We start from the raw sequence: 24,561 nt of genomic DNA on the forward strand, positions 1-24,561 counted from the left end.
AGAGCGCCAGGGGACCTCTCCGGTGGTGATAGTGCACGGTACAAATATACTTTAACATTGACATACCTTGTAGTGGTAGATTTGAAGTTTGCTGTGTTCGGCAATCGCAGAGGTGACTCTGGTACCCTATCGGTTCCTCAAGGGTTGTCCCTTCTCACACTGCTCTTTATTGACTATCCCTGGCAGGGTTGATTGTGGGTTCTGGTATTGGTTTTCATATGTAGGTATATGACACCTAAATGCTTGTGAACCTCGACCCTGCTTCAGGGAATTGGCCTATGATGCAAGCCGGCCTGGTACTGTTTGTGACATGGATTGTAAAAAACTGGCTTTGCCTAAATGCAGGTGAGAAGGAAATCTTTCTTACAAGCCATTCCATCCAATTTTCCTCTCTGCTGACCTTGTGAACTTGGCCGTGCTCCCACTCTGCTTGAGTATTTTCACAAACTGGGTGTTTGATTTGGTCCTCTGGGTGTTTAATTTGGTCATGCTCTCTCACCCAAGCCTCAGGGCAGTGCTGCCACAAAGAGTGTTCATTTTCAACTTAGCCATAATGCCAAGTGATGCCCTCTATTCCCATCGGCTATTACTTGTCCAAGCTCTGGCCTTGTGTTGACTCTTCTACTGTAATCGTGTGTATAGATGAATCAGCAATAATCTGTTGGATAAAGTACAGATGGTCCAAATTGGGCCATATGAATCATCTTGGGCCTTCAGAGATCTGACAACATCTTGGTGATCGAAACTTGGCTGGTGGACAATTTACCAACAGATCAAATCTTTCGGAAGTCCCTTCTTCTGCAAGGAACCCTAAACTTGCTTGCCTTGGCATTACCCAATTGCCCTAACCATTTATTTCATCCCGAATGCATGAGAAAGTTAGGAGATGATTCATGGAATTATGTGCGCCGAAAAACGGGCTTTGTGCGCCATTCTGCCCGCAAATCCCTGTTTCACAAATGGGGATTTGCAAGCAGAATGGCGCACAAAGCCCGTTTTTCGGCGCACATAATTCCATGAATCAGCCCCTTAGTGTCACTGCAGGTCAAGAGACGAAAAACCAGTAGAAAGTACCTCCAAGACCAGGGAGTGATTGTATAGACTTCTTTGCCTCCACCAATACATCTGCTCCTTACTCAGCCCATGCTTCCTTTGCAAGTGGACATGATCATTGCATGTACTGTTATTTTGTTGTCTAATTACTACTTGTTGAGGAAGGGGGGAGCTTGATGGCAAAAACGGATGTCCACGCTGATCTGGTTAGTAATTCTTATAATGCCTCCTGCTGCCGTTCCGAAGTTCCTGCGGGACAGCGCGTGTGTTGGATCCCTGGTGATATTGGTGCTGGATAAGAATATTATCACTTATTTATTTATTATTATTTTTTTATTATAAATTATTTTATTTAACAAGCACAGGGTTACAGCATTTCAAATCATAATCAAACAGGAATAGGTTGCCAGCGCATAGATTAGATTGCATACATTACTGTCTTAATGCAGGTTAATTTATCACATTTTACACCACCTGGTTTCCCAGATACTGCCGGAATTCACCCCAGATATCAAACAGGTGTCTGCTTTGTACCTGTAAGTTAACATACATTTCTTCCATATCATTAGCCCACACCATGTCAGTTAGCCAGTTATCATACATAGGGGCCACCCTCCATGTCCAACACATCAAGATAGCTCTGTTTGCTAGCACAAGACCCAAATGGACCATTTTGTGTTTCCGAGGGTTCAGCTGCTTCACATAGCCTAATAGGCTCACTGAGGGCCTCCACTCCAAAGGCTGATACACAATCTCATCCAGAGCATGGCATATTGCGCCCAGAACCCGGACAACACCTGGCACGACCATAACATATGCACTATACCAGCATCTGCTATACCACACATAGGGCATCTACCCAGGCCGCCGTCTACCCAATATATAGCGTAGTAAGCTTGTGCGCCCAAGTAATACAGCTCAAAATCTGGGGCTGCCAATCCCCCGAGTTCGTATGTCAGTGTGAGTCGTTGCCATTTTGACTGGATTTGTCCATTCCACACAAACGGAGCACACACCTGGGCTATCTTATCAAAAAAGGATCTGCCTGGCCACAGTGGTATATTACTAAATAAGTAGAAGAACTTGGGTAAAATAGTCATTTTAATTAGCGCCACTCGACCCATCAATGGGCCTCATTACACGGTAGACGGTAACCATGGCGCTATTAGCGCCATGGTTGCCGCCGGTATTTTACCGTGTCCGCCTTGGTGGATGGCGGAATTACCGCCCTACTCCAAGGTGAGTGGGGGCGGTAATTCCCCATTCACCAAGGCCCTTCCCCATTCCCATTTTTGCCCCCATGGGGCATAATGGGAATGGGGAAGGCGCTAATTACGGTACCGCAAATTGCGGTACCATAATTAGCACCAAGGTCCCTTTGCGGCACCCTACTTTAACAGCTGGGAAAACCAGCCGTTAAAGTCGGGTCCCGCAAAGGGAACTCGTAGTAAGGCGGTAAGGGTTAACGGTCACCGGTAGCATTACCGGTGACCGTTAACCCTTACCGCCTTCCGTGTAATGTGGCCCAATGAGATAGGAAGCCGATTGCACCTTTCCAGCTTGGTGCATACTCTTACAACCAGGGGATCATAATTGAGTGATTTGATGAGAGTGGGTGTGCATACTACCATTATACCATAGGTACCGTATATTCATAGACGTCCTTTGCAGCCCAAAAGTGTCACACAATTCCTGCGTAGCATCTGTTAACAGAAAAATCTCTGACCTGCTGCGATTTGAATGCAGGCCTGAAAATGTCCCAAACTCGCGGACCGCCACCAGTAGTCTCTGCAAATGCCTCACTGGGTCCCTGACATACATCATTATATCATCAGCGTGCAGTGTGGTAAGGTCCACCCGACCAGCTATGTTAATCCCAGCACCCCCATGGCAAGCCTGCATAAGATCCACCAATGGTTCTATCACTAAGGCGAATAACATGGGAGACAGCGGGCATTCTTGCCTAGTGCCTCCTTCCAGCGTCAGCATATGCAAGAACACCCCATTCACATAAACTCTGGTATATGGTTGTGTGTACAACATTTTCACACATTATATAAAATTTGTCCCAAACCGGTAGTTATGCAGTACCCTAAATAAAAAAAGGCCAATAGACTGTGTCAAATGCTTTTTGCAAGTCCAATGATATTGGACTTCCTGCAGTATCTCAGCCACCACATTGAACATCCTAAGTATGTTGGACGCTGTCGACCTCCCCATTATAAATCCTGCCTGATCCTCATGTACCATGTATGGCATTAACTGATTCAATCTAGACGCCAGAATATTTGAAAAGCCTTTCGTGTTGCTCTTTATTAGGGATAACGGGCGATATGACCCACATTCATCTGAGGGCTTACCAGGTTTGAGTAATAACATAATTACCGCCTCACGCATGGATTCCGGAAGAGTCCCAATCTCAAGGGCCTCCTTCCAAATCAAGAGCAAACGGGGGGCCAGTATATCCACAAATTCCTTGTAGAACTCCGCTCCCAGTTCATCCGAACCGGGAGTCTTCTCCTTCGGGAAGCTACGAATAGCTTCTTGTGTTTCGACCAGGCTTATCTGCACTTCCAATGCGGTACACGCTTCAGCAGATAAGAGCGTTGTGGGGATCTTCGCCAGATATTCATCTATCTCCGCTGCAGAGGTCTCACTCTTTGGCAAATATAGGTCCCTATAGAAATCATAGAATACTGCATTCACATCCTTGACCATATTGGCCACTCAGACGTCCGGCCGAATTATGCACGGGACACTAGAGCTACCCTTATCACTACGAATTGTCTGCGCTAGCAGCTTGCCGGGCCTGTCTTGTTCCCTGTATTGGCGTGCAGTTGCAGGTTTATCAAAATACCTCAGCTTCCTATTGGCAGCATCACGGTAACTGTCCAGGCTAATCTTGATGTTGCTTCTAATCTGGGGTGAAGGGTCAATAGCATATCTCTGTTGCAACTGCACACGCTTCTTCTCATGCCTCTTCAATTCCTTCGTAATGTCACGGAGAACTCCAAACTCTGTGGACATAGAAATGCCTCTAATGTACGCCTTAAACGCCTGCCAGAGAGTAGCATGCATACTTACTGTACCCTCATTAATGTCATAGTAGCTACCTATATGGTGTAGTATAATCATCTTAAAGACTGTGTCCTCTAATGAGGTGGGTTTAAATCACCATTGTGCTCTTGGTGTAATGTTCCCGGGGATATCTATCGAGAGTAACACCGGGGAATGGTCCGATAGGGTTCCAGGCAGCAGGTGGACATCAACCACCCAATTCAATCTATTATGCGATACCAGCCATAAATCAATGTGCAAGTGCATGTCATGCACGGTTGAATAAAAGGTGTATGCACGTTGGGTGTTAGTTAGCGAACGCCACACATCTCTCAACCCCAAATCCTCAGAATGCCTAATTATAGAGCGAGCTGCATGCGTTAAAAGCCATGATTAAGAGGAAGTGCGGTCTAAATAGACATCCAAAATGGTGTTAAAATCGCTGCCACAGATAATCGATGCACTGGGGTACCCAGCACATGTCTGGAATATTTTATCGTGAAACTCTGGCTCATCAGCATTGGGGCCATAAATGTTTTACAGAACTTCTAGCCTTCCCAACTTCCCATGGACGAACAAAAACCTACTACATTCACCACACAACGTTTCAAAATTGACAAATGGCAAAGAACGGTGCACCATGATCATAACCCCCCAAGCTCTAGTGGAAAAGGACGTATAATATCGTAAATAACCCCAACCTGGGGCCACTTTGCGAGTTTGATAATCCAGCATGTGGGTTTCTTGTAGAAACAGAAGCTTAAAACCCAGCCTATTAACATATGCAATCACTTTGCGCACCTTATTTGGGATCCCAGGCCACGCACATTCCTGCTTAATGGCTTCACATTTCCCACATCTTTCCCAACCATGATCGCTAAATAATGTTTCTATAATCAACATTTGCAAGTAACCCTTCAGAGACAATCAGTATCCTTTTGCTTTTTCCCTGTGCATTTTTATAACTTTTACAACCTAACCCCAACAGAAAGCCCCCCACCCCCGCCCACATAGTACTGCAAACTTCGACTATGTTTGCCCCATCCCTTCCCCAACCTCCACCCCCTCCCATCCCAACTGACAGATGCACTCGCATTGGGGGGCGCCGTTTCTGCAGGGAGTGAAGGTCCATGCCGAACATTATTTTCCTTGATTTATGAAAATAAGGAAAAGAACACAAACATTGCTATCAACACATTATTGTTGCATCATCGCAGGTAGGGCATTCAGCTCCGACACTAGTTAGTGGGATGTTAGCCTCCACAAATGTTGCGACCTTCTCTGAGGAGCCTCTTAACGCCGACAAATGTGCGTCTCTCCTGCTGTCCCATCAAAGTATAGTCCGGAAATATACGGACCACGCTAGATCCCACCTTCAACTCCATATTATCACTTATTACAGTGGTGCTTCATTGTTGGCCAATGAATCAATCTGGAAACTGTTTGGTGCTCGTAATCTTGGGTTTTAATCGGCAAAGGATTGCCAAGACCTTGAAAGCAAGGATACAGTCATTTGCATGAAAAAAAGCCAACGCCTGTTTCGATCAATGTGTCTTCATCAAGGCTGCGATTTGGTGCTAGTGCGAGGTGGTAATGCAGTGAGTTGTCATGTGATAGTTGTAAGCATGGTAGGCACTGACGTGATACATTTCAATTTTCATATGCACACATATAGTTGACAAAAAAGTGGTGTGTGGTGGTTGTGAGGTGACATATATTTACATATTCACCTCAGCGCCTCCCCACAGGGAAGCCCTCCCAACCCCCCTGCAGACGCTCAGCACCGCACGGCACATTGATCTCGCAGTGCCTTTCATTCAAGATGCTTACTAAACGCTCAGATTGTGCAATCCCACTTGCAGAGATTAACGCAACTCACTGCACGAACTCCAGCACTCCTCACTCTCACCGACCTGCCCATGGACACCTCACCCCTTCCTGGCTACCCGCGTCGCACTGTAACCCCTGCTGATGCAAATGGCCATCAGCCACGGTCAGCCCGACACCATGGCAACACTGCTACTCTCAGCACCATCAGAGCCATGTTCTCAGTAGAGAGGCTCCTGCAGTTTGGTAAACGTTGGATTTAACCCTAAACTACTAGGTGTAATTCAGAAGTGGATCTCTTGCCTCTTGCTCACTGTGGTGGGAGAGCCTCAGCTTCACCTCACTGATGATTCCTAACAAAGCCGAAGTACATGTCTGGGGTTGCTGATGGTACTCTTGTTCGTAGGAGAATTACCTTGCATGTCTGTTATAGTTTGCCCTTGTGGGTGGGTCCAGACTGATATGTATATGGATATATCTCCTCTGTGAAACCTGGAACATGGTTGTAGACCCTCATGTGTAAATATAAAAATATAATGATTTATAAGGCTTTTAATTGCACACTAAGCAGATACAAATTCCAAGTCAATATTGTGACACAAAACCGTTAAAACACAGATATGTCATTCACCCTTAGGAGTGCTAGAAAAGCATTTGATTCAATGACTAGTGAAACACCGGTAAGTACTCGGATGCATAGAAATAGTCAGCACTCTTCAAAAGAATCCCAGAACAACTCTCCTAACTCTTATAAACACCAAACCCTAAGATGGTTTTTGGCCTTGTGCCAAAAGGTCACCAGTTCCAAAGTATGCACTCTCCAGATAGGCTTATTTAAAGATGTGTAATCAAGTGGTTATGTTTAATAACACGTAATAAAACGTTAGATAAAGTTTAGATCAGGACTCGGCTCAATCCCAACATACTAGGATAGGTCTAGGGAGGGATACTTAACCCATGTTCCACCACAAATGTCAGGTTAGAGTGAGTTAAGGTTAGAATTTCCACCCTTGTTACCCTATGAGAGAAAAGGGGGAAAACAACAGGTATGTAGACTTACACCGCTGGCTCTGAGTTCTCCAGACATCACTTGTGGAGGTTCCAGACTTCATTGCAGGCTTGTTCTTCTGCTTTGGTTTCTTTCGTGAGGGTCGTCTAGACAGAGGAGATACTTTGTTTCACAGTATTTCGTTTTGGTCGGTCATGGTGTTAGAATGGATTTCTAAACTCTGGCTTGGTGGACAGATGTTTAGGAGGCCGCCCTTATTACTGTGAACATTGAGCAACCTCTGGGAGTTTAACCAAACCAACCAAGGTAGAATGGGGATAGGACAAGGCTATACCTGAGGAGAGATGAGTGGGGTCAGTGGTCCACAATGAGTCCACTTAGTGAAACACCAATGAGTACACTTGGGCAGTTACTTGTAAAAGTAACACATTTGTTATAGGCCCAGAAAACAAACACATGAAAAATTACTACTAGCAAGTATTATTATCACACAATACTAAAATACTATACAACATATATGCAGTCAATGTAGTTGGTGAAGCACAATCCAATAACACTGCCAATACCTGAAAGGAAAGGCAAATGATTGGAGATGGCACCACCTGTCCACATGATTTACAATCCTAAATTGTATGGAGCCTTGTGCCCAAAGTTCACAAAGTTCTGCACTGTTTTGTAAGTCAGGAAAAAGTTAGTAGATGTGGGTATGGGTCTAAATGTTTGATAATAGATAGTTTTCTAGCAAATAAAACTGTCCTCAGCTTTCAGAGGGCATGCATGAACAAGCAATGGCAAAGCCAAACTAATGTATACTTTTTGAAAGTTAGGAAAACTTTAAAAAGGGGAAATAGGTTTCAGGTAAGTACAACTGTAACTCACCCCACGTTTCCCGCCGTTTCTTCCAGACTTCGCTGCCCAGGAGTTTCAGGTCTGCGTGAGTCCCCGGTCAGCCACATATGTTAGTGCAAGGTGTTCCAGTTGAAAATTTCAGCTCACTCTGGTTCAGGCCTCGTCTCAGCACATGACTGGATGAGGGAAAGCAGTTTCGGGCGACAGTCACTGTTGCAGGGCAACAGCAGAGGACACAGTTGTTGCGGTCGAAGTCAGCCTCCAGAGTTCTGGCCAAAACACAGAACCACAACGCTCCTGTCGCGGTAGTACAATTTCATAGTCGGTCAGCCCCCTGGATGGCACAGGGACTCTTCCAAAGACTTCAATTGGCTTGGCCACCAAGAGACGTCGGGACCAGTTGACCCTACCTGTCCAGAGGGTCGAAGCACTGACAAGGGTCTACTGGGATCAGCAGCTCAACAGGGATTCACCGGGACTTTAGCAAGTTGTTAGCCAGCCGCATCAGGGATCATCCACGGGTCTTCCTTCGGTCTTCACAACTGCACAGAATACTTGGCTCCTCTTCTGATCTGCTGGATTGCCGGCAGGACAACTCTTCTCATCCCAACGTCAGGTGAGTGATCAGACTCAGCCCTCCAATGACAAGATCTTCCCCACAGATGCACACCAGCAGTGGCCCAATCAGGAACCACAGTTGGTCTTATGTAAGCATGCACACCAGACATTCAGGCACCAGTATGTAGATTGGGACCGGACAATCCCCACCCATTTCCTGGGACCTCACACTCAAGCCCTGCACTATCCTGCAAAAAGCCAGGCTTTTTCTGGGCAGTACGTGGCCATGAAAGGAATTTTGTGACCTGTTTGGTCAGGAAGAAGGCTGAAAGGCAAGATGGCCAAGGAACAAACAAGAAACATTGTAGCACGGCCATGTTTGGACACTAGCCACTGTTAGTACCCAAACGAGGTAAACATGGTAAGGCTAGCAAAAAGTATAGGACAAAATAGGAAAAAGTAACTTTTGCCACCAGGTTATCGTTTAGCAGGAACCAAAAGATCCCTTTGAGTGCAGTGTAGGGTCCCAATTGCACTGCATTGTAAGATGTATTGTACAGTGATAAAAGGTTACTAAAAAAAGTCAAAAGACTTAGGGAAACATAGTTTCCCAGTACGGTCTGCGTGAAGGACTAGTCAGTTCCCCCATAACATGTGAGCAAAAGCCCAATGGAGTGGAGCTGAAGACTACACTTCACTTTAAAAAGGCAGGTCAGTGTGAAAAACAGATGCAACATGTTTGGGGGTCCATAGAATATGGATGGAAAGTTGCTAAAAGAGAAAACTTTCCTAACGCGCAGTAATTAATAATCGGTTCCAGACAGCTTCCAGTATAAGACCCAAACAAAGTTAGGTGAAGACGTTTGTGGGACAGACGGCCACGGAATACCTCAGGCACACAAAAAGGACAAGATCCAACAAAGGTAATTACGGTCAGGTGGTGGCAGGCGCTCTTCCAGCACAGAACACAGGAGCATGCACAGCACAGCTTCCCTTAGTGTGAGATGGCTGAAAATGCAGGAGCGGGCACTTTGTGGCACTAACTGAGGATCTGCAAATTTCCAAGGCTCAGCTAGGTATGGCGACAGCTGCAGCGAAGTAGCCAGGAGAGAGCTGGTCAGTTCACCAGTTGGTCCAGGGATACTTCCAAAGGCTCAGCAGGCATGGGTCCTCAAACTGGGGTTGAGTCTGGTTGGTCTCACTGGTCCAGGGGTCTAAGCACCAACTAAGAACTTCTTGAGATCAAGACAGAGGAGCAGGGCTTCACCAGGACAAACTGGAGTCAATGCTGATCAGCTGCAGGGGTTGTCCTCGGGTCACCAGCAGGCTGCTCTTCATCGTAGCAGTCTTGACTTCAACACTGATTTGATGAACAGTTGCAGGAGCCCTCCTTTTATCCAAGACTCTGGATGGGAGCAAGCCCAGGCACATCTATGATCAGGATCTGCAACACTCAAACAGCCATTGGCTATGATATGATATATGATATGATATGATATGATATGATATGAATCATGGATAGCCACTGGTCACCACGTCTGCCCACAAACAGACATTCAGACACAAGAGATGTGGCGTGGGACAAGACTGTCCCAGCACGCTTCTCTGGCACACACGCATAACTCCCCTTAGCCTGCAAAAGCCACAAATTTTCCTACTATTAAGGATTTTCGAATAAGGCATTTCCTGACCTTAGAAGGCAGGAAGAAGTCCAAAGAACAATATGGCCAAAGAACAAGTGAGAAGCCTTGTGGCCCAGCCATGATAGGGTGCTTGCCACCTTTAGTAGCCATTTTTGGTAAATACAAATGTGCCCCAGCATATGTCACTAATATAGGAGAAATATCGCCAGCTGTTCTTAGGCACATTGTAAAAGTAACCAAAAAGCCATTGCATAAATAGATATTCTGATACAAAATATCCTAAATGCACTTCGCTTTAAGGTGATGTGTACTCGTGTAGAATTCACAAAGAGAGATATAGTCTCTCAGTACTGACAGTGTGAGGGACTAGTCAGTTTGGGCCTGATCACGAGTTGGGCGATATCCCTGCCCAACTTTGTTAGCGTTAGCGCCCACCCATCCAGCTGTATTACCACTGGATCATGGGTTGGGCGCTAATTGCACCAAAAATTGGCATTTCTCTAGCCTTTTTACCCCCAGGTCTGAGCTAAGGGTAAACACGCCAGACTAGAGATTGGGCAGACCCTTAAATGTGGCGGTAACACTGATGCCGCCACATTTAAGGGCTACCGTGCAACTCATGATCAGGTCCTTTCCCTGTGTGTAGGAGCAAAACAGGTAAAGGAAGTAGAGCATAACGCTTTTAGTACCTGCAAAAAAAAAGTCAGGACGTGGTTTAAAACAGGCAAAAAGGAAAGAGTGTCCCATAAAACTCTATAGGGGGAAAGCAGCAAAACGAAAAGCTTGCCTAACACTGTGCATTTGGTTAAGGATTTGTAAACGTGGCCCATATGGGGCCTAGATAGGTGTGGTTTACATGCTTATGGTACCTGTAAAAGAAAGGGAAGGAATTAAAAAAACACAGACACCATGCATTGTTTAAATGGGTGCATGTTCAAATGTTTGACTATTAGCTGCCTGATGATTTTCTGATGGAACCAATGTCCCCATTGCATAAGGGGTACTTAGAATATTCAGGGTCAAGGACAGTGGAAAGGCCTACCCGCCCACTATAGAGACTGTCCTGTGAGGTGATGGACAAAGTGGTTGAAGGAAAACTGACAAGTTGGTTGAAAAAGAAGCAACAGGTAGCTCTGAATGGTTCTGGGGGAGGCTGTGGTGGAGAACATCCCTTAGGTGGTGGGGGGACTCCAGGCTGCTACTACCAAAGAGGCCCCATGCTTTGTCGTGAGTGGAGTGGTGCAGCCTGGGGGAGAAGTGACTCGGACCGTATCAGTGGTGCAGCTAGTGGAGAGCAGCAAAGGCAATGTGAGCGTGCAGCGCAGGCAAAGGAAAAGAAAGCGCCCTGTGGGAAAGGTTAGCCCATCCAGGTCTGTCGAGGAAGGTCGTAATAACCAACAAAACCGTTCTGACGCGGGCTATGTGTGCCTGGCAGCCCGCGCCAAAAAGGCACGGGTGTAGCCAGGATTGTCTAACAAGTGGGGCCTGAGGACAATGTAGTTGGGCCCACCACAATGACATTTATATCTGTAAATGCCCACGTGGGCTGCTGAGTGGCCACCCAGTTGATCTGCGATCCTGTGGATCCAAAACAACTTATGTGAAATTAACGTTCTTGTAACTCGAAACCGGCATAAATCAGTCTTTGCAATTCAAATAGAACCTGTTAGAGAAGACAAGCTATCGATCCAATAGAGACCTAGATGCGCCTTTTACGAACGAAGGTAGATTGACTTAAAGAAGCCGGAACCATACAGACCTGTCTAGCGAACATGTACTTACGCCATTAGGCTCCTTGTATAGCCACAGGGGATTGATCCCAATGATTACAGACGCATCTATGTTTCTTTTGGATCGATAGCTTGTCTTCTATAACAGGTTCTATTTGAATTGCAAAGACTCATTTATGCCGGTTTCGAGTCACAAGAACGTTAATTTCACATAAATTGTTTTGGATCCACAGGATCGTAGATCAACTGGATTATGGCAATTTAAATATCTGATTGTCACAGACACTTCCGAATAACTTTAGAATGATCCAGTGAAAGATATAGACTAAATATTTACTCTTGGGACGAATTTTGTCCTCCAGATTCAAGGAGTTTTCAATTCAGAAATTGGCCTTGAGAACGACCAAGTTGGTCGAAACACATGTCGGCTGTCTTTAGACAAGAAATAAACCTGCTTATTTAAAGCCAAGAAGTCTTCACACCTCAATTTTTCTTTTGGACCTCTAATCGATAATTGATTATCAGTTCTCTGAATAATTATTCCATAACATTCCAAATGACTATAACATTTGATGTACTGAGCGTGAGCTTTATCTCAAAACTCACATTTGATTTTACATCAATACAGGAGGTAGGCAGCCTGGGAGGCTCCTTTACCCCGAGGCCTTGCTCCCAAAGAAACATCTTTGGAGAAGGGGTCTTAGATTGGTTGCTCTTTAACAGCCCCAGCACTGGTTCACACTTTAATACCCACTGATAATGATCCACTAGTACCACACATTCACCTGGCAGTTTCCAATCGTTAACACTTCACCACAACAGACTTGGCAAAAGGGCGGCACAAAGTACGCCGAGGGGGTACAGAAAATAGTAACAACAATAGGCCACTCCAGTCCAGCCCCGAGGACCAGCCGGCCCAGCTGCCTGTGTGCAGTGCTGAGCAATGCAGCTCTTGACTCCGTGCTCCCTCCCCCAGTCTGGCATTCCAGACATCTGCAAAGGGCAATGGAGTTTTCCGGTTCCTTTCTTTAGGAAATGAGGCAGGGGTTTCATTGCATCCCAATGTTTCGCTGATTGTGCACGCTCATCTCTTAATCTCAATAAATGCCCAGTCACATTTCCTTGGCCACAGAGAGTGTCACCCAGCCTGCAACGGGCTGTGTCTGCAGCCCACTGGATGCCAGGGCACACTTGCTCTATTACCTGTCCTGCAGCGTTGAGTCAGAAAGGCGTTGCGTTCACGTTGTTGTGGGCCAGAGCAGCAGGCCTGCTCCTGCTGTCACAAACTGTGGCCGGGGTGGACTGGAGGTTAGGACATGTGTGGCAGCACATTTAGGCTTCCTGAGACTAAATAGTGTGTGCGCACAGCATGTATGCTTGGTTCAGGTGGTGTTGCTGCATTTTAGCAAATGTGCTGGCTGCCTGGTGCCTGCCTGTGTGTCACGGCTCCAGATAGTATGGCCCGTGCAGGCCCGCGGATTCACTGAGGAAATCCAAACTGCAGCATTGCAGAGCGTCATGCTCATTCGCACTAGATGTTCATTCTTTCAATTTCAGCACGCTGTCCTCCTGACCCAGCCAGGCCGCCGCCAGCACACGCTAGAGATCCAGCTTGCCTGCACTGGATGATGATGATATTGTCCCATCCATCATCCCAGGCACGGCAGGCTGAGATGAGACTGAGCCATGTCAGCTCCCGCAGGCGGCACATTTCATGGACGGACAGTGTGGCACTGCGTGCACCGTGCAGCCATGAAATGAATGTATTGCACAGCCCCAGGCCCAGCGGGGGGCGGGGCGCACCGGGCACTGGTGGGATTACAAGAATGCACTCCTCCTTGGCCTCGGGGTAGGCTACACTTGCCACCAGGCCAGGGCAAAACCACGAGCTCTACCGATGTTTATTAGCAATGGTTGTTGGAAACCAATGAGTACTTTTTCCGAAAGCAGCACCATGCCAATAGTTTGTATTCAGCTACAGAATTAAACGAAAAATGCTTATTTCGTTTTTCTTTCTCTTAACAGGAATTGGAATTGAAGAAACCAACGCTGCAGTTTGTTGCTTCTCTCAGGCCCAATGGATTATCTTTTGTTATAAACAGAGATTGACAGCTAAGAGTTTCTACCAAATATTTGACAATTACTGTTTGTAAGTGACAGCAGTAGCCATGCTGAAACAGATATTAGCAGATATGTATATTGACCCTGAACTCCTGTTGGAGCTCAGCGAAGAGCAAAAACAGATTCTTTTCTACAAAATGAGAGAGGAACAGATCAGAAGATGGAAGGAAAGGGAGTCTACGTATGAAGAAATCCAACGTACTAAAATGGAAGCCGAGCAGAGGAAATGTAAGTCTATGCTACTGGATCTTTAAGTACATGATACGTCCTTAGTTTGCCGCAATGTCAATGCCTCGTGCTTTAAGTGCAACATGGACACCTAAGATCTATTCTTGAACATGTTATTGCACAGTTGTTATTAATGTAGATGTGCAGTTAAACGGAAGACTGCACTATCACCATTACCCTTTGCTCTTTAATGATGCAAGTGAATCCCTTTCATAGGAGCATTACAGTTTTAGCTTTGGCTTAAGGGCCACCTTTCTGCACAAACTATGTATTAGTACATCAGTGCAGATAGGATAAAAGGTCTTTTGAGCTGCCCTTATTTCTTTATTTATTTATATTTATTTATTTGTTTATTTATTTATTGGGTATTTGTAAGGCACCTATATAAGTGGTGTTTCAAGGCGCCTCAAGACAAAAAGGGGGTATGGCGGGAGGGGGGGGAACAAGGGAGAAAGGTACAATAACGTCCTACTAGGCCTTGTGACATTGGGATCGTGCAAGTGCAGAACAAGAAATGTGAGGGAAAAGAGGGAGTGAGGGGGGAAGTGCAGGTCAGTGACAATTGAAGTGCTAAGGCGGGAAGGGAAAGATGAAGGGGTGAAGTGTAGTTATTACGGGGAGGCCAAAGGGTAAGTGCCATCGACAAGCAGGTAAGCACAGGGAAGGGGGAAGGAAGGAGTTAAGGGGGAGGTTAGAGGGCAAGTACCATGGAAAGCAGGTAAGCCGAGGTAGGAGGGGACTGGGCGGAAGAGGGCCTGGAACTCTTTAATACTAAGAGGGAACCAAGAGGTCAGTCCTAGAGGAGGAGACATTTCTGGCATAGTCCCTTGTTGCTAGCAGCGCTGGGCCAATTTCATTGGCTACCATTGCTGTCACTCTGACAGAAAATGCTATTTTAGCCCCAACAGCAGATTATGTATTTGCTTACGGCTACAAAGTCTATTATTGCTTCACTCTTGTCACATTAGTTTGATTTGTTGGCAGGTAATGGGTTGCTGACGTGAGACTTCGCTTGGTCATGTAAAAAGTAATACGTTGGTTTAGAAAATAGGAGAAATTGCTCAGTGTATTACAATTGGAAAACAGTATTTCCAGAGCCAACATGTTTGTGTTAGTATAGGTGTGAAAGGAAAGTTAGCATTTTATCGACATTTTTTATGAGGTTCCTGTCCTGTAGTGGACATGTGGCAATAGATGTCAGATGCGTCACAGTTTAATTCCAGTGCAACAGGAATTTGTTTGTAGGCCTTAAAAAGATGCATTTGATATGCTTTGAGGCAACGTAGTCAATATGTAGCTAAAAAGGTTGCAACCACCACAGTATAATGGTAGTACAACAACAACCATGTTTTGGGTCTAACGGGTTGCATTTGATACATTGTGAAGATTTGCAATTAAATATATTTAATAAGATGTGTAATACAACGTGCATCATGGTATAAAAAAACAATACAAGCAACATTTTACAATATTAAAACATTAACAACACTTTTAGTGCACGTGTTTTCCCCATCTGTATGTGCTGAGCTCTTCTGTCACAAAGCGTTGTAATATTGTTTGATGTCATTACCTTATTTAAGGGCACTGAAAGAATTGAGCTCTGTAGGATGAAGAGGTCAACAGAATACTCTGACCTGCGGGATACACACATTTCTGCAGTAGTCACTCAACACATTGAGCTATCTTAAATCCAAACAGCATGTTACACCACAATATGTTACTGTTGTGATAACGCGCTCTCATTTACAGAAAACTCAAAGGATGTTGGACGGCAATCTTTCTGAGGTTTTGTCCTTAATTAAGGAGATTTATTGACGGGTTGTAATTGGTTTATTTATAACGCGCTTCCGAGATGAGCGCGTTGCCTTTGAGCTATCCTCCCGGCCCAGTGCACTCCCCAATGGTCTCCTCAGTTATGGAGGTGGTTAAAACAGTGACTGCAGTAAGGTGAGGGATGCGGGAGAGGGAGTCTCTGACCCACTTTGCAGGCACTTCACTTTTCCCTTCCTGGAATATTGTGGAGGCTAAGTCAAAGTTTATAGATCGAGACATTTTGAGTTTCTTAAAAGTTCATGATGTGATCCTTCTCCAAGAAACGTGGTCAGTGGAGACACTTTCCTTGAACGGTTTTGTGTCATATTCCATTCCGGCTTGTAAGAATATCAGCGGCAGATGCTTTGGGGGTCTGGTTACCTTCATTAGGGTGTCCCTTGAATGCAGAATTTAAATAGTTGACACTAATATGAGCTATCTCCAAATGGTTAGACTGTCTTCACAGAGTGGTGATCCTTTAGTAATTTTACATTTTTACAATAGTCCCCATAAAGCAGGTCATAATAGTTTGACGGATTTGAAAGCTTTTGTGGACGAACAAGTGTTTTATCTGTTTAATCCGAATATTGTTCTCTTGTTGGTGGGTGATTGTAATGTGAAGGTGGATAATGGCGTACTAGATGGCATCTTTGATAAGCAGGAGGATTCGGTTCTGAAAATCCTGTTACCACGAATGCAGAAATCACGGGTCTGTGCTAAAGGGTTACAATTCTCCACCTGGCTTAAATAATGCAGTCAATGGATGAGTTCACCCCGATGTCCCTGATCTCCCGATGTTCAGGAACCATCAAGGTACCTCTACGATCACGGTTGGACTGTGGGATTTGATCCAAGGATTTGAGGTGGTAAGTGACCCATGTAGTGACCGGCACCCTATTTGTCCTACTCTTTCATGGCAGCCCAACATGACATATGGAGCTATTGGGCAGCGCCTAGATTGGGTAGATGTCAACCCATACTGTATAAGAAGAATCTAATGGTCCAGGATTGCTATGTCTAAACTCCAGCATCATGTGTCTGCTTCTATACAGCCTTTGGTTTTGTCTATTTTAGGGGGAACATTTACTACCTCAGGCATGGTCAACGGGTTTGGTGAATTAATGGGGTCATTAGACTTTACCCAGAATAGGCCCGCAGTTAAAGACTGGCAAAGGAGCACTCCCCGGTGCTTTATCCAGACACAGAGGCGTTGCTAGAGGGGGGGCTAAAGGGGCTATAGCCCCTGGTCTTTTGGTTGTAGCCCCAGATAGAATTTCAGGAGCTACAACCAAAAGGCTAGCTAGCCCCGAGTCCCGACAGTCCCGACATTAGTGTAGCCCCGGGTCTTTTCCAGACCTAGCAACACCCCTGTCCGGACAGGTCTAACGGGGAGATAATACAGGCCCAAGCAATTTACTGGGAAAAGAATTGAGCTTGCTAGGATAAAGAGGTAAGTAGTTCCCAATGTGACATGCAGGATACACACATTTCTGCAGTAGTCACTCAACATATTGAGCTATCTTAAATCCAAATAATATGTTACACCACAATATGTTACTATGGACTTGAAATGTAGCTTGATTGCCTAAGAAATGCCCCTTAAGGGGCCAATAATGCCTTTACTCCGAAGACACCTCCCAACATCTTGTAAAAGTGCCACCCCTGTACTAAATGGTATTTTCTATATAGTACTTATGTATTGTTCTGGCTAAATGAATGTACATGAGAGTCTGAACAAAATGAAAATACGAAGTTACATATCAGCAGTTAAGCTGAATATCATTTTCTTTTTTTAAAAATCTTTTTATCCGTAAGTATGCTTAACAGCCAGACAAGCGTCTGGGAAGTGATCAAAATACCAGATTAACAAAAAGCAATGACAAGCAACGACAAACAGAACCAGAAGAAAAAGGGCGTCCAGTGTTATATAACATACAGATTTCCGATAGAGGTGACGCATGCGGCAGGAGGGGGACGTCTTCCCAGTTCCAGTACCGGCTAGCCCATATTTCATTTCCCAGTAGACCTATACCGCTCCACTTGTAGTTCCAGCATCTATGTAGAAGAGCGTCCAAGCGCTCACGGGGGTCTCCCGTCAGATTGGTTAAACATTGCCAGGGTGAGTGCATTCCAAGCTGTCCTGTTTTCAGTGGGTTCACGGATGCCCTTCCTCATGGCCCTGTACCAAGTCCCAGTTTCATCCGTGCTTCATGTCCTAAGGTCGCTGCGCCAGAGCTAATATTGCGGGCCCCCTTTCAGCTTCCATGCCATAGCTAGTCTTCTTTTAGCTAGAACACAGGATGAGTCCATGAATTTAACCACGTGTCTTTTCTTCGCTGATCTGTGGTATACTCCCAGCAAACATCCCTTTGGGGACCACTGATAGCCGCTAACTCCAGCCCCTGTGCATGCCACCTCTACCTGATGCCAAAAGGCATGGACCTTTGGGCAATACCAAAACATATGTGCGATGCTCGCAGTATCGTTTCCACACTATGGGCAGTTGGCCGACACCCTAGTGTCTATTTTGGCTATCCTGCTTGGGGTCATATATGTCCTGTGCAACAAGTTAAGCTGGAGAAGGCAAAACCTGGCATTGCCTGAGACCTTTCAAAACATAAAGCATTACCCATCATTCAATGCCAGATCCAGATCAGTTTAGCACTGCATTCGGAGCGTCATACTTTTCTCATACCCTGCATTCAGCAGGACCCCATACAACCTGGAAACCAGTCTCCAGCCAACCCTCCAGTTCATAGAGCAGGGACAACAGTTTAGCAGGTACAGGTTCCCCTGGCCATTCAGGCCATTTGCGCTTCGCTATTCTGACAAGATTCATATACCTCAACAATTGGCCTTTGGGCAGCCCTTCCATCAATGCCAAGTCATCAAAGTCCCTAAAACGCTCCGACCTTGAACATGTCCCCTCATGTGCAGGCATCAGCCGTCATGGGGACGTGCAGCGAATATGGATTCCACAGCTTAAGCATTTGCAGCAGCCTTCCCCACACCGTACGTCCAAGGGTGTTCATGATCAGCAGTCTGTAACCCTCAGGGCCTCTTTAATTACTGTGAGGTGAGCCATGTCCCTCATCCCTCAGCAGCCAGGATTCCATTGTCGACTTGTCCGACAACCAGCAGGCCACTACCCAACTGTGGGGTGAGCCGTGTCACTCATCAGCCAGGATTCCAGTCTGACAACCAGCAGGCCACTACCCCACTGTGGGGTGAGCCGTGTCACTCATCAGCCAGGATTCCAGTCCGACAACCAGCAGGCCCCTACCCCACTGTGGGGTGAGCCGTGTCACTCATCAGCCAGGATTCCAGTCCGACAACCAGCAGGCCACTACCCCACTGTGGGGTGAGCCGTGTCACTCATCAGCCAGGATTCCAGTCCGACAACCAGAAGGCCACTACCCCACTGTGGGGTGAGCCATGTCACTCATCAGCCAGGATTCCAGTCCGACAACCAGCAGGCCACTACCCCACTGTGGGGTGAGCCGTGTCACTCAGCAGCCAGGATTCCATTGTCGACTTGTCCAACAACTAGCAGGCCACTTCCCTGTGTAGAACCCAGTTAATTGACACTGCAACGCAAGTGGATAGAGGGATTTTTGGAAGAAAAACAAAACAAAATGGAGGGCTCCTCAGACTGCCCATAATCTCTACACAGGAGCGGTCTAGTGGCTGCAACGGCAGCCGCCACACTATGTGGAGGAACGCCGAAATGTAAACACAGGGATCTCGGACGCGGAGAGCAGGAAGCATGACATTAGCTCCCCGTGAGAAGACGAGCGGCGTTCATGACTTTCAAGGCGAGCCACAGACTAGTAGATCTAGGTCCAACTACACAGGCCTTGGCATTGCACTTACTGAATGTTCCCCTCTTCTTCTAGCCTTGTGCGATAGGAAGGCGCACAAGAGGGTAACATCGGGAGCATGTGTCACTGGATGTGCATATACATCCTGACTGGAACACGTAAGTGGAGCCCATGCCATTAACATACACAGGTGATGGTCTTCACCATGGGCTTGCATGGAGGTACAGAACACCCAACTGAAAATTCCACCCTGGCGGTGTCCTGTCTTTTTCTTATCTTCAAATTTGACCCGGTATGGGTGTTTATTTCACCTGGGCAGAGAAACTGACATGCACCATCGCCCCCGCCATTAAGAAATAGACTTGGAGGTGTCCCCACTGCTATGTGCAGTTGTATTAGAAGACTTGGTTGGAATATCAGGGGAACAGCCACCATTATTTTTGCTCCCGGAGGTGGGGAAAATTGTGTTTGGTTAGGAATGGTATTCTAGCCAGCAGCCCCCTCTCATTCTGCTGGCATCTCACTATGAAGCATGGGTGCCCCTCACGGTCTCCTCCTGGGGAGTAGTAAGAACCACGTGGTAATGGCTGGATTATTTGAGATCCGGTACCTGTACTGTGATTCTTTTTTTTATATATATGTTTTTATTGGCATTTCTTTAAACATGAACTTCTGGATTTCAACATTATCCCTTCCCCCCTCTAACTCCTCCCCCCTCACTGGGTGTGCTGTCCATAATGTTCCTTCTGCTTCCACTCTTCGTTTTCTGTGTCATCCTGTAAACATGTCCAGAATGCAGATTTTGTGTGGGCACCACTGCATCATATAGTCACTTTGTAGGTAGTCTATCGCCTCTCCCCAGTCTGTTACAAATTTTTGCCGGGCCCCTTGTATGTTATATGTGATTCTTTCCATCACCACGAATGCCCATATTCTCTGTAACCATTCCTGGTTGGATGGGGGTGTCTTCTGTTTCCATTTTTGGTGGGACTGCCAATTGCCCACTGCGGCACATCCGCTCCATCATCTATCTTGTGCTGTATTGAACATTCTGTGGAGTCTTTCCGGGGTGTAGTGCCATTGTATTATCATTTTAGTCCACGCCTCTCTTGTTTGGATCGCCCAAGTCCACTTGGGGATTATTTGCCAGATGTATGTCCATTGTTCCCTCGTAATTTCCTTCCGTAGCGTAGTTTCCCATTTCTTCATATATTGCCATTTTATTTCCTCTGTCTGGGCGTTTATGAATTTATATAGGGTGGAGACAATTTGTTTTTCCCCTGTCTGTGTCATGATGTATGTTTTGAATGGAGTCAGGTCCCTTGTTATTGCTTGTGTTATTCTTTGGGTGGAAAGCCAGTGGTTTAGTTGTTCATATTGATATCTGTCCTTTTCCGCGAGGCCCAGAAGGTCCTTGCATTCTGCGTATGTTCTAATTTGCTGACCATCGTACATGTCTCCCACTTTCCTGCAGTCTGCTTCCCACCATCTCTGAAATGTTCCTTTCTCCATGCCCAGCCGGAATTCCGGGTTGTCGTATATTGGTATGAAGGGGGCTGGGTGTATTGTCAGTGTTCCTTTCTTGGTTGCTCTATCCCATATTTCCAAGGTTGTGCTCATGATCTCACTTATTCTGACGTTCTGATGCCTGTGCTTGGGTCTGATCCATAGTAGGTGGCGCATATTTGATCTTGCTACCGCTCTGTCCTGTGCCTCCCATATTTTTTCTGATATGTTTGGGATCCATTCCTTCAGCACCCACATCTGGGCAGCCTCGTAATATTTCCGGAAGTGGGGGAGTGCCATGCCTCCTTCTGACTTTTGTGCCGTGAGAGCTTGGTTTGAAAGTCTCAGGGTTTTTTTCTGCCAGATATATTTCGTTATTAATTTGGTGAGTGTCTTAAAGAATGCAGGCGGCATCCTTATTGGGAGTGCTTGGAAGTAGTACAGTAGTCTTAGTAGTATTGTCATTTTTATGACTGTGATTCTGCCCCACCAGGATATTGAGAGTGGGTTCCATCTTTCCAAGTCTCCTCTCACTTGTTCTATGAGTTTCGTGTAGTTCCCTACGTAGAGGTTTTTTATCGTGTTGGTTAGCGTGACTCCAAGATATCTCACCCCTTCTTCCGCCTTTTGTAGCTGTAGCTCTTCCGTTGTCCTGTGTATTTCTTGTTTGTCTCCGGCAAGGACCATTACCAATGACCTTTGTCTATTTATCTTCAGGCCTGACATTGATCTGCATTCATCTGTTTCTTGAATGAGGAGGGGTAGTGTCTTTATTGGCTTGGTTAGGGTCATCAGCATGTTGTCCGCATATGCCGCTGTCTTGTGAGTCGCCCTCCCATTTCTATGTCCTTGATCTTGGGTGCCGCTCTTATCTTTGCCAACAGTGGCTCGAGGAAAATTGCATATATGAGGGGGGCCAGTGGGCAGCCCTGTTTGGTGCCTCTCTCTATTCTGATTGTGTCTGAGAGTTCCCCATTTAATGCAATTCTGGCTGCGGGTGAGTTGTAGTTGGCTCATATCATATTTATATACGCGTTGCCCATGCCCATTTCCCCCAGTATTGCAAATAGCATGGACCACTCTACTCAGTCGAATGCTTTTTCCGCATCTAGCGCTAACATTGCTGCCAGGGTGTTGGTTATTCCCACTTTCTCTATCAGGTGTGCGATTCGTCTAATATTGCCATGAGTTTTCCTGTTTGGGATGAATCCGGATTGATCTTGATATATCAACTTGGGGAGGAGGGGTGAAAGTCTGTTAGCCAGGACCTTTGTGTAGAGTTTCGCATCTTTGTTTATTAAGGCTATTGGGCGGTATGAGTTCGGATTTTCTAGGTCTTTCCCTTTCTTGTGAAAAACCAGGTTTTGTGCCTCGTTCATTGACGTAGCGATGTTGGCTTTGTCTTTAAAGGTGTTGAAAAGGTTTGTTAAGATGGGGGATAGAATTCTGGCGTATGTTTTATAGAAGGCTGCAGTGTAGCAATCCGGGCCTGGGGATTTATTTTGGGTAGGTCTCTGATTGCTCTTGCTACCTCCTCTGTTGTTATTTGTTCGTTGAGTGATGTTTTTTCTTCTGGTGTGATGGTTGGAAGTGTTATCCCCTTCAGGTATTCTACCTGGTCCTCCTCTTTCGGTTTGTCCGATGTGTACAGTTTCTGGTAGTAGTCTCTAAATATTTCTTTTATCTCTATAGATTGTGTTTTCATTAGCCGTGTTCGTCTTTTAGTGCTTTTACCGTTTGGTTTTGTTGTTTCCCTTTTAATTGTCTTGCCAGCAGTTTATCCGCTTTGTTTGATTTCATTGCAAAGCAGTGTTTTAAGTGAGGTAGTTGGGTTTCCGCTCTTTTAGTTCTGAGTGCTTCTAGCTGGCTGTGGATGTGTTGGTAGGCTTTCTTTATTTTCAGCGATCTGTTATCTACCATTTCTTCTCTGATCTCTTCCAGTTTGTTTTCTAATTCGCTTTCCCATATTCTGGATGTGCTTCAAGGGCTATTATTTGTCCTCGAATCACCGCTTTGAAGGCTTCCCATATTGTGATTTTGGAGACCTCCGGAGTGTCGTTTTGTTCAAAGTATTCTGTTATTTTCTCTCTGATTGTTTCTCCCATTACCGGGTCTTGCGTTGTTTCTCTTGGCAATGTCCAGCGCCATAGACCTGAGCGTTTGCGGATCTTGGGGAGTGATATCCACAGCGGGGCATGGGCTGATAGCAAGATCTGGCCTTTTTCAATGTCCTGTATCTCCCCTAATAGGCTCCCAGAGACCCAGATATAATCGATTCTTGAGCTTGTGCCGTGCACGTGTGAGTGGTATGTAAATCCCAGGGTTGTGCCTATGATTCTCTGCCATACATCATCTAGGGCCATCTTTTTCATCATTTCTTTTAGCGTTTGCGACAGTGTCCCTTGTTGGGTGTGCTTGGGGTTTGAGCGGTCTTCCCTCGGGTTCCATGCCAGATTAAAGTCTCCTGTCAGAATTATTTCTCCTACTGTGAAATTTTCCAGCTTGTTCAGTGTGCCTTTTATGAAGCCGTCCTGACCGATGTTTGGGGCGTATATCGTTGCTAACGTCAGCGGGCGATTTTTGATCTGTACTTTTGCAAATAGGTACCGTCCTTTCTTATCCGTCATCGTTTCTCCTATTTGTACATGGAGTTGGTTAGCGAATGCTATCATGACCCCCTTTTTCTTCTCTTCATCGTTGGCTTGGAGTATTTGGTTGCACCCCCTTATGTGGATTTGTTTTTTTCTTTTCTTCTGTATGTGTGTCTCTTGAAGCATTATTACGTCATACTTCTCTCTGTATAGGAAGTGTTCCGTTTTCTTCCTTTTTATGGGAGAGTTCAGCCCTCTAATGTTGTATGTTAATATATTTAGCCCCATCCTTTTCCTTGGGTCTCTGATTTCTCTTGTCCCTTACTGTGTGGATCGCAGTTATGTCCATTGGTGCCTGTGTTTTGATCTTTTCCCCCTTGTAACTTTCCCGCAACTCCCCCCTCTACCCTTCCTCCCTTCCCCCCCAACTTTTTCCCTGAGTAGGGCAATGGGCCCTATGGTTGCTCGGGCATATGGCCTTCGCTCCATGTCCTCTGATACTCAGGTCAATTTCTTTCGCAGGGAGTCCTAAACCCTGCTTGTCTGTTGTGGATTCCAAGGGTGTCCCTTGGCTCTGCCGCATCCTCTGTCGGCATTTGGCCCTTTCCCTCTTTTCCTTGCGTAAATAATGTCTCCTTTCCGTCTGTTAAGGCTTGTTCCTTTTATCTTGATACAGTATTATTTGTGCTCCAGGTTCCATGTTTGGCGTCTCAATCGTTTGTTCTCTGTTTGCCATCCCCTCGGCGCCCAGCGTTC

General features: G+C 45.9%; 1 protein-coding gene across 2 annotated transcripts in view; it reads left to right on the forward strand.

Moving 5' to 3' along the window:
* The window catches only part of SH2D4A (SH2 domain containing 4A), a 575,867-nt gene that overhangs the window by 121,167 nt on the left and 430,139 nt on the right, over positions 1-24,561 (forward strand). Inside the window, exon 3 of one of the 2 annotated variants that reach the window (XM_069626354.1) lies at positions 13,752-14,075. In XM_069626354.1, coding sequence (XP_069482455.1) covers positions 13,895-14,075 — 181 coding nt within the window. In that variant the 5' untranslated portion in view covers positions 13,752-13,894. Of the gene's footprint in view, positions 1-13,751; positions 14,076-24,561 lie in introns of those variants that run through there. The other variant, XM_069626355.1, reaches the window with a different exon arrangement.

The sequence above is a fragment of the Ambystoma mexicanum genome, chromosome 6p, assembly GCF_040938575.1.
Source record: "Ambystoma mexicanum isolate Mex_15411 chromosome 6p, UKY_AmexF1_1, whole genome shotgun sequence".
Classification (NCBI taxonomy): Eukaryota; Metazoa; Chordata; class Amphibia; order Caudata; family Ambystomatidae; genus Ambystoma; species Ambystoma mexicanum.